An 11,343-nucleotide genomic window follows, 5' to 3' on the forward strand; every position below is an offset into this window, starting at 1 on the left:
TGTGTGAGAGAGAGAGAGAGTGTGTGAGTGTGTGTGTGTGTGTATGTACCTGGTCCTGTCAGACGCGGCGCTGCTGCTGCTGCTGCTGGTAGACTCTGAGTCGGAGCTGGAGCGTGGCAGACTGCGCTCGTTCCTGTACACCAGGAAACTCTCGGTCTTCGGCTGACTGCTTCCACCAAAACCATTACTGTGAAGATCTGAGACGCGCACAGCATGAAGAGAAACTCAGTTACACTAGCTATGTTTCCATCACCCTGTTTTTAAATGCATTTTGATGTACGCCATCAGAAACGAGTGATGAAAATGCCAAATTTCGATTAAAAATCCCTTAATTAGTTATAAGTGTGTGTGTGTGTGTGTGTGTGTGTGTGTGTGTGTGTGTGTGTGTGTGTGTGTATGTACCTGGTCCTGTCAGACGCGGCGCTGCTGCTGCTGCTGCTGGTAGACTCTGAGTCGGAGCTGGAGCGTGGCAGACTGCGCTCGTTCCTGTACACCAGGAAACTCTCGGTCTTCGGCTGGCTGCTTCCACCAAAACCATTACTGTGAAGATCTAAGAGGAGCACAGCATGAAGAGAAACGTGGTTACACTGACGTGTCTGCTGGAGCGAGTTTCTGAGGAATCCTCACAAAGCTCTTCTCCATATACCTGTACACAGAGACTGACACGCTGCACATTTGTGGTGCTTTATGTGCTGTACTCTTTAGCGATGTGTAACACTGACACGGCTGAATGGCACAAGTACATCTAATCATACGGATGTCTTATGTTCTTTTTGAGCCTCAACAGACACTGTATAGAAAAGAGCTGCATGATCAAAATTTCTTGTTTTTCCACCGTAAACGGCACTGAGGCGAGTAAATACTGATTTTTTTGGGGGTGAACCAGGCTTTGTTTTGTATTCGAGCACTCAATCTGGTGTCTTCATGAGTCCTCTGATGGTGGGGACTTCCCAGCATTCAAGCCTCTTTACAGAAAACATCTGACTCACTGAGAAGTGTGGGAGTTTCCTCAGTCAGTGTGTGAATATGAGCGGTGATGACTGAAACTTTGACATGCATCCAGTTTAAACAGCAGGATTCAATGAAGAACCACACAAGTCTCTCGGCAGCAAAACAAATGTAGAATGGTGCTGAACTGAGGATGTAATTTCACAGCCTGCAGTCACATCTGCAGCATTACTGAATATGATGGGACTCGACAGCATGTTCATATAAACACAGGGTAATATCAGGGATCACAGATTTACTCGTCCTCATCGCCACCGTCTGTTTAAACTGCAGGGTTTGGCTATGCAAGACTATTTGACTCGTGACATTTACACTTCATATGCAAATTTGAACTGGCAATCTGATCAAAGTGAAGCCAGAGACTGTATGTAGGGCTTGGGGCAAAAATGCCACTAAAATTAACAAAAATGCCCCCCCCCAATTCAAGATGAGGGGCAAAAACTGCTCCTGCACAATTATATTGATTATGAGTGTCTGCAATGGTACTGCAATGGCCAATCAGAGGCATTTAGACTAGACAGCAGTGCAGAAATCCACCTCACATCATTTCTGCACTGTGTTGTTTATGATGGAAGCAAGAGATTCGTTTTACAGTGTAGAGATGGTCAGTGATTATAATGGGAGTTTTTTGCAAACACGCAGAACCTGCACTAAACATAAGTCATAAACTGCTTCAGCGATGGGGAAATGTAATTTCTGCATGTAATTTATTCCCAGTTTGAATATTTGTTTGGTTTTTCATACTACTTAACCCATGTGAAGTTTTGATTTTCTAACGCATTTAAAAAAAACAATTAATTAAACCAATGTTCTAAGCTAATTCAATAAACGAATTCATGTTCTAGCAGTTCTGAGATTGGTTTGTTTGCGTAGCTAAAGAATATGATGTGCCGTTTCCCCCGAACACAAAAACGCTTTGTATAATCATAATCATTAATAATCATTATTACAACAGCAAAAGCAATAATCAGATGGGTAATGATTTATTGCAATATTGCAGCCCTAACTTGTAACGAGTGCCAGTTTGTTGTTTTACGATTCATATACTGTATGTATGATAATTAACATTAATCTCATAACATTATGAAATTGTGTGAAAACAATTTGAGCAGCATTAAAGAAATGCCATGTCACATGCCGCTTCTGTGCCACCTCTCTCTGCAGTGTAAAGATGGCTTTTGCTGATTTGGCTTTTTACTGATCTGAATGTGTCATTTATTAGGTGGCACGTCAGATCTGATGCTTCTGTAGGCAGCTCACTGAGCGTGTGGAGCAGAGGCTGACTGTGTGTCAGAGTTGCAGACGTACCCAGGATGAGGTGATCGTGCTCGCTGTCGGTCTCGAAGCTGGAGCTGGACTGGGGACTGTGGGCTCTCTTGCGGGACGAGGTGAGCAAGGGGAGCTGCGGAGGGCCTATTGGACTGGACCTCAGCACCCCCAGCCCATGCAGCGCCTCTCGGTTCTTAGGGGGTCGACCCGGGCGCTTGGGAGGCCCGGCCGCTTTAGGGTTCTTCTTGGAGAAGAGGACAGAGGTACGCCGGCCGACCTCAGGGGCCAGAGCTGAAGATGATGTGCTCAGATCTACAGAGAGGAATATTTGTCCATTTAAAGTGCCGAAGACCTTGTTTGGGTCGAATGGTGTAATAGAGTGGTTCTCAATTCCAGTCCTGGCGTTCCACCGCTCTGCATATTTTACATGACTCTCTTATTAAACACACCTGATTCAGATCATCAGCGTCTTCACACACAGACGAAACTTAACTAGAGAAGTGTGGAGTGTGACATAACATACCTCTGTAAAGCAATACAATTTAGATTCACGTCTCGCACACTTTGATGCCCTTTGAATGGAACACAGACGCTCGTTTCGAGCTGGAATCATGGAGGAATATCCAGTGAAGTCCACTTCGCAGGGCACTTACGGTCAAATAGAACAAACCTCTGAAGTGATGAGAGAAACGTATAAAATGTGCAGAGCGGTGGTACACGAGGACTGCAATCGAGAACCGCTGGTGGTTTATTAAAATATTAAAGCTTTATGGGAGCAGATAAAAAGATAAAACTGTGCCATTCAATCCAACATCACACAAACCAGCTTTTTGTGACCAATTATATGATTTATTTAATGTTTATTGTCATTAAGTGCTTCGTTAATTTAAAAACAAACAATAATACAGACCTTAGTCAGGTTAGATGCCATATTGAGTTTAGCGTGGATGAAAATGAGGCCATGGGTTCTAGCTCATGCATTTTTCACAACTCACAACTTCCAAAACTGTTTTATGGAGTTTTTAATCAGCTGATTTTGTTTGTTTTTTCCTGTCAGAAAGATGTCTCATCAGCTGAACAATGGGTACTTTGTTAAACAACAGTACAGTCCACTGAACGCACTGTACTTCAGTCCCTCACAGCCTTGTTTTCATCCCTGTCAAAAACAAATTCATAAACACATAAATATGTTGCTTCCCTGACTAAGGTCTTTTAAATGAGATGCAATAGTGCTCACCCCTTCCCACCAACATTATATATACACCGTCTGCTAAAATATCACATAAATTCAATATTAATAATGATAATATGAGTAGGCTATATGGCTTGTGTGGTCATTAATGCTTTTCTATTTGACTTCAAATCTCATGTTTATCTTCAAATACAGCACAAAAGAACTAAAAAGCATCTGGAGCAGTGTTGTCAGGTGGACTACTTTAACACTGTTGCCGCGGGTTGTTTTCATGTCCGTGGTTTGAAGCGGCCCCAATAATGTGATATTTAGCCCCTGGAATGTGAAATGTGCCAAAAAAACGTGCATTGTACCCCCCCCACCCACCCGGAACACGACTGGGCGGGTTTTGTTGTGAAAACCTGGCAACCCTGATCTGGAGTCTAGGTTTTCACATTTTCTGAAGAAAATATTAAAGGTGTTTGGCCATGCAAAGCTCACCACCCCAGTGCTCTATGGCTCGGGTCCCTCCTTTAATGCAAGTCTACAGGATTTATTTAAACCGTTTTCTCATCCACCAGGCAAAAGATCTGAAGTCTGATCGCTGTGTAAACTAACAGCACACCTTTCCTCAACAAGCCGCACGATTAGAGGCATCACGTCTGAGTTTGTGTTATGTGAGGCTGGCTCAAAGCTGTCTGTGGTATTTCTGACCTTTCCCACCGATCTCGTGGCTGCTGCTCTCTCCTTCACCGTGCCGGTTTCCCCCCGAGGCGTGATGCGCGAGGACCGAGCCGCGCTCCAGAGACAGGCCCGACTCACGGCTGCCCATGCCACAGATGCCCTCGCGCTGGTGCGCCAGCTTGCGCTTCAGTACTGTCATCTCTTTCTTCAGGGCTTTAGCTCGCCGCGACTGACCGATGCTGTGCTTCCCCGACATGGCCTCATCGTAGCACGCCTGCAGGATCTGCAGCTGCTCCTCTACAGGCAAACGCCGCCGATTCTCCACCAGGAAATCTGAGGAAAAACAACAACAGAACATTCACTTTCCATGAAAAAAGGTGCAAAACAGGACCTGAAACCTTTTTCTTCCTTTTCAGGAAATGTACATTCTGAGGTCTACAATATCTGCAAACCTATTACCAAAATCTGAATGTCTGAACACTGTGTACAACCTTGCTCTGAAGACTTTTACTACAAAAAGTAGTTCAACGTATTATGTCAAAACTATGACTCTATGATTTTAATTGTTGGGGCTACTTAAAGTTAACATACAGAAAACTTTCATAGAGAAGGCCAACTCACCGTCATCAATGAGTGATGCTGATCTCTCTCGGTCTCGGTCTCTGTCTCTGTCTCGTTGTCTCTCTCTCTCTCGTTCGTGTGGTGAATCTGGACTTGGCTCTCGAGGAAGATGCATGCCTGTCTCATAATCGAATCCGATTCTCTCTGCCTGTCTGCGAGCTTGCCGTAAAACAGCGGCACCTGCTTCTCGCAAGCGTAGTGCGGCGCGGTAGAAAACCGTGTCTTTGGCGTTATACTTCAAACAGTTGTTGACGATCAACAGAAAGTCGCCCTCGAAAGCTTCGAAGCTGAGATAGAGATGCGACTCTAAACACTTCCACATGGTCTGGAAATCCATTGGGCGCTCGATGTGGTCCAGGTAATCTGGGACCTGGGGAAGACACAACACAACCACACTCACAGTAAGGGTTATATCTGAAGTATTCAGAGAACATCATAACAGATGACAACTCTGGCGTCAGTGCAAAAACAGCTTCACAGTATGTGAAGCTATGTAAAAAAACAACAACTGAAGAATGACTTTAATGCCACAAAGATGTTCAAGTTAAGGATAAACACATTTCAGAGCATTGTGAAATATCCGTACACACATACCTGTGACTGCACATCAGTTCAATTCTATATTAATACAGTAAAGTTGTTGTCACACTAGCCACCTTTCAGCTGAAAACATAATTTAACATTTACATAAATGCTTTTTCCTAGTCTTTACATGAACATAAGGCAGAGGGTCCAGCAGCTGCACGATCCCCTCTGTTGTGAAGGGCCGATGACTGATGACATCATTAAAACAATCTCAAATGAAATGAAATCTCGCAGTGCAACAAAACGATGGAAATGTAGGCCACTAAATGTGTCACCATGTTAAATGAGTATTATTACAAGACCGTCTTTCTACAAGGGCCGTGTGTGTGTGTGTGTGTGTGTGTGAGAGAGAGAGTGTGAGTGTGGTGTGTGTGTGTGTGTGTGTGTGTATACCTCACTTAAAGGTACAGGCTCGATGAAGAAGTTATTGGTGTCCCGCTCCTGCAGTTGTTCTAGAGTGCTCCGTAACAACACCAGGAACGGAGTCAACTGCATCTCTAACGCCAACTCCTGCATCTTGATCTGAACAAACACAGAAATACTTGTTAGTCAAAATAACACAGAATGCAAGTCAAATTGAACCACAAATGTGTCCCTGGAGCACAAAACCAGTCTTAAGTCGCTGGGGTATATTTGTAGCAATAGCCAAAAATACATTGTATGTACATTGTATGTATGCATGTATTCTTTTATGCCAAAAATCATTAGGATATTAAGCAAAAATCATGTTCCATGAAGATATTTTGTAAATTTCCTACCGTAAATATATAAAAACGTAATTTTTGATTAGTAATATGCATTGCTAAGAACTTCATTTGGACAACTTTAAAGATGATTTTCTCAATATTTAGATTTTTTTGCACCCTCAGATTCCAGATTTTCAAATAGTTGTATCTCAGCCAAATATTGTCCGATCCTAACAAACCATACATCAATGGAAAGCTTATTTATTCAGCTTTCAGACGATTGAAAATTGACCCATATGACCGGTTTCGTGGTCCAGGGTCACATATCCATCAAAAATAAATGCAGGACAGGACTTGATTTCATCCACTGAGAGTTGATTGGATGATGAAAAAAACTTGAAGTTTGACCAAAAGTGAGTTCACTAAAATGCCCGCACATCTATTTGGCCACAGGTTATCAAGAAGACCAGCAACTGGTTGCAAGAAAGGTTTTCTTAACTTCAGGAGTTTGTTGTAACTGGATGTCAGTGGGGCTCAGTTTTAATTTCATGTTTACACATGATCATGTTTTGCTGCAAACTGCTTGACTAGAGCATTCTCAAGTGTCTGGCTCATAGACTAAACCCTAGTCTTTCTCCTTTTAAGGATAATGTGTAAGATGACCGAGTCTTACGGTCTCCCTCTTGAGCTTCTCTCTCTTGCGGATGAGCTCCACCAGCAGCCGAGCTCGTTCCAGGTCGTGCCGGAGTCTCTGCCACGCTTTCAGCTGCTCCTTCAACACCGAGTGCTTCTCCAGGCCGTCTCTCTGCTCAAACACACAAGCGTGATGTCAGTGAGAAGCTCATCCTCGTATGTCTCGCAGTGAATCGTCCCGTGTACGCACCGTGGCGGGGAGCGGCTCAGCGTTGCGTTGGGACTGCAGGTGCGTCTGGAGACGCCGCAGGAGAGGAACGCCGTTACGGCTCTGTCTCTTCAGCGTCCAGTAGCTGTGCAGTCTCTGCATGAACTGACCCTTCCTCTGCACCGTCAGGTTACTGGTGATCTTACTCAACCTGAAGCACAAGACATGACACTCTCAGTGCTCCAGAATACGCTTCATATCAGAGAGCGCTTCACACATTACATTAGCCCATTACATTTCCTAAAGAGCCATCAAGGCCCCAAAATTCACTTGGCAAAGTTCTTCTTCATTCTGATGGCGAACATTTTGACACCACGTTTACATGTGTAACTAAATAAGTGCTGCCAGCTATTCTCTCAATAACATAATTTGCTGAAAACTCACCCTCACTGGAGAAAGCAATATTATGGAGAGACAACACATATTTTAGTTAAAAACGTCTTAATGCTGGATTTGTTTCAGCTTTTGTCTTCTCCAGATGTTAACTGATGGACTGGAGTGCTGTGTATTACTTGTGGATTATTGTGATGTTTTTATCAGCTGTTTGGACTCTCATTCTGACGGCACCCATTCACTGCAGAGCATCCATTGTGGATATGGATATGTTTGCGCCAGATCTGCAATTTGGCACTCAAGAGTGTTCATGCTTCTGTGTCCAACCTTCTTGGACTGTTTTTGAACCACTAAAACAATCTCCAAAACACATTAGTTTTGGCCAGATTTCATTTGAAATTATTTCACACCTGTTCATTCTTTGAATTCACTTGAAATATATTGGGGCCATTAGTCTCATTACATTACAGTAATGAGAATTTGGGGAGAAAATGTGCTTATGTAAAATACCATGCTCCTAAAATTGACCTCATTTTATTCAAAAAAGGAAATGTAATTCATATTATGTTCTTTAGATTTTGGGCGCAAAAGACTTCGAGAAATTCACTGTATGCTACACGAGTGCATGAGATCATGCCAAGTGACTTATTCATAAAATATTTTGGGATCAAAGCAGATATCGTGCATACTTGTGCGGTGGAATACACGGCACTGACACCACCGGCGCGGCCGCTCTCCTCTCGGCCAGGATCTTTCTGGCCCTCTTCATCTTCAGCCGTGATTTTGCTTTGGCCCTCTTGGCGCGCTCTGAGCTCCAGCCCTTCCCGTCTTCCTCGCCTCCCGCCACATCCTCCTCATCCTCCGCCTCGCCCTCGCTGTGGGAGGAGCCTGCGCTGGCCCCTCCCACACCCCCCAGCGGTTGGGCGGAGCCTGGCGGCGTGTGGATGTCGCAGTAGGCTGTTTTGCGCACGCTAAATGAAGTCCCGTTAGCGCCGGTCTCGCGCACCGGCTCCATCTTCATGTAGAGGCCTGCCTGCTGAGCGCAGGTGACGTGGAAGGCGGTGTAGCAGTTGGCTTTGTGGCACTGGATGCAGGCACCAGAGCCGCGCTGTTTACAGATGTAGCAGGTCAACTTCCAGCGGGCAGGAGGGATGTGCTCGATGCTGTCGATGGGCTCCAGGAAGACTGTATTAGCAAAACACACCTGAAAGAAAAGCGGGAAAAACAACACCTGAATGTGCCATAACCAGAAGGCAAAAAGTGCCTTCCATGCAGCAGGGTTACTATCATTACATAAAACTAAGACTATATATGTGACCCTGGAGCACAAAAGCAGTCTCAAGTCGCTGGGGTATATTTGTAGCAATAGCCAAAAATACATTGTATGGGTCAAAATTATTGATTTTTCTTTTATGCCAAAAATCATTAGGATATTAAGTAAAGATCATGTTCCATGAAGATATTTCGTAAATTTCCTACCGTAAATATATCAAAACTTAATTTTTGGTTATTAATATGCATTGCTAAGAACTTCATTTGGACAACTTTAAAGATGATTTTCTCAATATTTAGATCTTTTTGCACCCTCAGATTCCAGATTTTCAAATAGTTGTATCTCAGCCAAATATTGTCCGATCCTAACAAACCATACATCAATGGAAAGCTTATTTATTCAGCTGTCAGATGATGCACAAATAAATGCACCCTTATGACTGGTTTTGTGCTCCAGGGTCCCATATATGACATCTATAAGACATAAATAAATGCTTTTTAGAGGCAACCAAAAAAATTAAAAATTTAAATTTAACAAAAAGCGCAGCAACTTGGAACACATTTGATGTTCACAGTCCAAGCAACTAATAAAAGCTGGTCTTACCACTTGTCACTGCTAGTAACGGCTAGTTTAACAATATTGATTGGTCAATATTTATTTTAAGGTCCAAAACTCCTAATTTGCTGCTTATTAATAGTTAGTAAGATAGCTGTTAAGTTTAGGTATGTAAAATATGCTCATGCAGAATAAATCATGAATTTGTGCTTCATAGGTACTAATAAACAGCCAATATGCTAGTAATATGCATGCTAATAAGCAACTAGTTAATAGTGAGAATTGGTCCCAAAACTAAAGTGCTACCTATCAATTTCATGATCAATCTTTAATTCTGATGAAGTGATATCGATTAAATCCCAAGATCGACCTTTCGGGCTATGCCGTTTTTTGTTGATGTGTCACAACATCACTTAACTTTACTTGTAATAACAAAAGCAACAAAGCACGATGTTTGTGAAGAAACTAAGTCTGAGCTTTCAAACGGACAATTTAAATCACAAAACTCAAACAATAAATGCTGTTAACCTGTCCTGACAGATCAAACGCCACGTGAACCGCTCATCTCATCTTTACTATTTGTTACAGCACCAAATACACAGGAATAAAGGCATGATGAAAGAAAGAACAACTTACTGAAATGCATCATGTCTCATGTGATCGATCAATCAGTGGAAAGACGTAAATATAACATCTTTAAAACAATAATGTCATGTAATATCACATTTACCTCAGGAAAGACATTCAATGTCCATATCTTGCTAGGGAGCTAGAAAAAAAAACTAGAAAAGCTTTTTGCTAAATATATGCACTATATTACATATTCATTATATACATTTTTCCTTCACCTGTTAGTGCCTTCATTAATGAGTGTATGTTCTGTCATGAATCTGTCATGAAAATATTTTTTTATGACAGCGCTACCATTTAAATGTTTATATTTCAGCAACAAATTGGAGTAGAAGCAATTACATCATTAAAAAGTAGATATAAAAACAGCCTTATGTGCACATCTAATGGTTATTATATCTAAAATTGCATAGCAATCAAATGTAATAGTTTAAGCTTAATCTTTAATATTATAGTATTGCACCAACTGACAGGCTTTCCGGTGTAGTTTACAGCTTTAGTTCAGAGAGGTACTTTTGACATGTACTGTACCTGATATATATATACAGTGTTGGGGAAAGTTACTTTTAAAAATAATGCATTACAATATTGCGTTACTCCCTAAAAAACAGGGTTCCCACTCTTTCATGAACAACAGATTCAAGGACTTTCAAGGACTTTTTAAAGCACCATTTATTTTATATCAAGCACCTATCACAGTCAATACTTGGGAAAACTAAGTAACTGGCATTACTTTTTTGAAAAAGTAACTCAGATATTTTCTTGTAAATTAAAAAGTAATGCGTTACTTTACTAGTTACTTGAAAAAAGTAATCTGATTACGTAACTCGCATTACTTGTAATGAGTTACCCCCAACACTGCATATATATATCCAAATGAATCGAGATCAAACCGAATCAAGAGTGTGTGAATCGGAACCAAACAGTGACATGTAACCGAACCAAAACCATAATATTTTTAACAGCAATTTCAAGGGGAGTCACACATTCAAAAGACTTCAATGCAACATCTAAAGACTCATCATCCTCTGGAGTAAATGTTCATTAATGCGAGTCTGTGAGAAAAGCAGGAAAAGGGTGAAGTAATGAAATTCAGCAGACGCCAACACAGTCCCTCCATATGCAAGACACAGATCAAGACATCACAACCGGTATCTGCTGCACACACACGCTGCACGTCGCACACACACGCTGCACGTCACACACACACGCTGCACGTCACACACACACACACACACACGCAAACACACACACTCTCTCTCTCTCTCTCTCACTCATACTCACACACACACACTGCACGTCACACAGTCACACGCTGCACGTCTCTCACACACACACACACACACACACTTTCTCTCGCTCGCACACTCACACACACACACTGCACGACAAACACACACACACACACGCTGCACGTCAACCAACAGGTCTGCAGGGCTCAAGTGGAACAGGATGACGTTGCTGTTCTGACACTCACCATCGTTACAGATGCAGCACACGGCATCTTCATCGATCAGAGAACTGGGTTCACCCTGCAGGAGTGGACGAGCAAAGTCAATCACACGCGTGCGTGTGTGTGTGTGTGTGTGTGTGAGAGAGTGAGTGAGTGAGTGAGTGAGTGAGTGAG

The 11,343-nt window shown here is 42.5% G+C and overlaps 1 protein-coding gene across 1 annotated transcript in view; it reads right to left on the bottom strand.

Annotated features, from left to right (window-relative positions):
- The window catches only part of brpf1 (bromodomain and PHD finger containing, 1), a 31,548-nt gene that overhangs the window by 12,495 nt on the left and 7,710 nt on the right, over positions 1–11,343 (bottom strand). The window contains exons 4-12 of the mRNA XM_016499421.1: positions 11,132–11,248; positions 7,948–8,594; positions 6,908–7,076; positions 6,698–6,829; positions 5,732–5,860; positions 4,754–5,123; positions 4,163–4,465; positions 2,317–2,589; positions 403–550 (exon numbers count right to left, since the gene is read on the bottom strand). Of these exons, the coding sequence (XP_016354907.1) occupies positions 403–550; positions 2,317–2,589; positions 4,163–4,465; positions 4,754–5,123; positions 5,732–5,860; positions 6,698–6,829; positions 6,908–7,076; positions 7,948–8,594; positions 11,132–11,248 (2,288 nt within the window). The remainder of the gene's footprint in view (positions 1–402; positions 551–2,316; positions 2,590–4,162; positions 4,466–4,753; positions 5,124–5,731; positions 5,861–6,697; positions 6,830–6,907; positions 7,077–7,947; positions 8,595–11,131; positions 11,249–11,343) is intronic.

The sequence above is a fragment of the Sinocyclocheilus anshuiensis genome, unplaced genomic scaffold (genome assembly GCF_001515605.1).
Source record: "Sinocyclocheilus anshuiensis isolate Anshui unplaced genomic scaffold, SAMN03320099.WGS_v1.1 scaffold1662, whole genome shotgun sequence".
Classification (NCBI taxonomy): Eukaryota; Metazoa; Chordata; class Actinopteri; order Cypriniformes; family Cyprinidae; genus Sinocyclocheilus; species Sinocyclocheilus anshuiensis.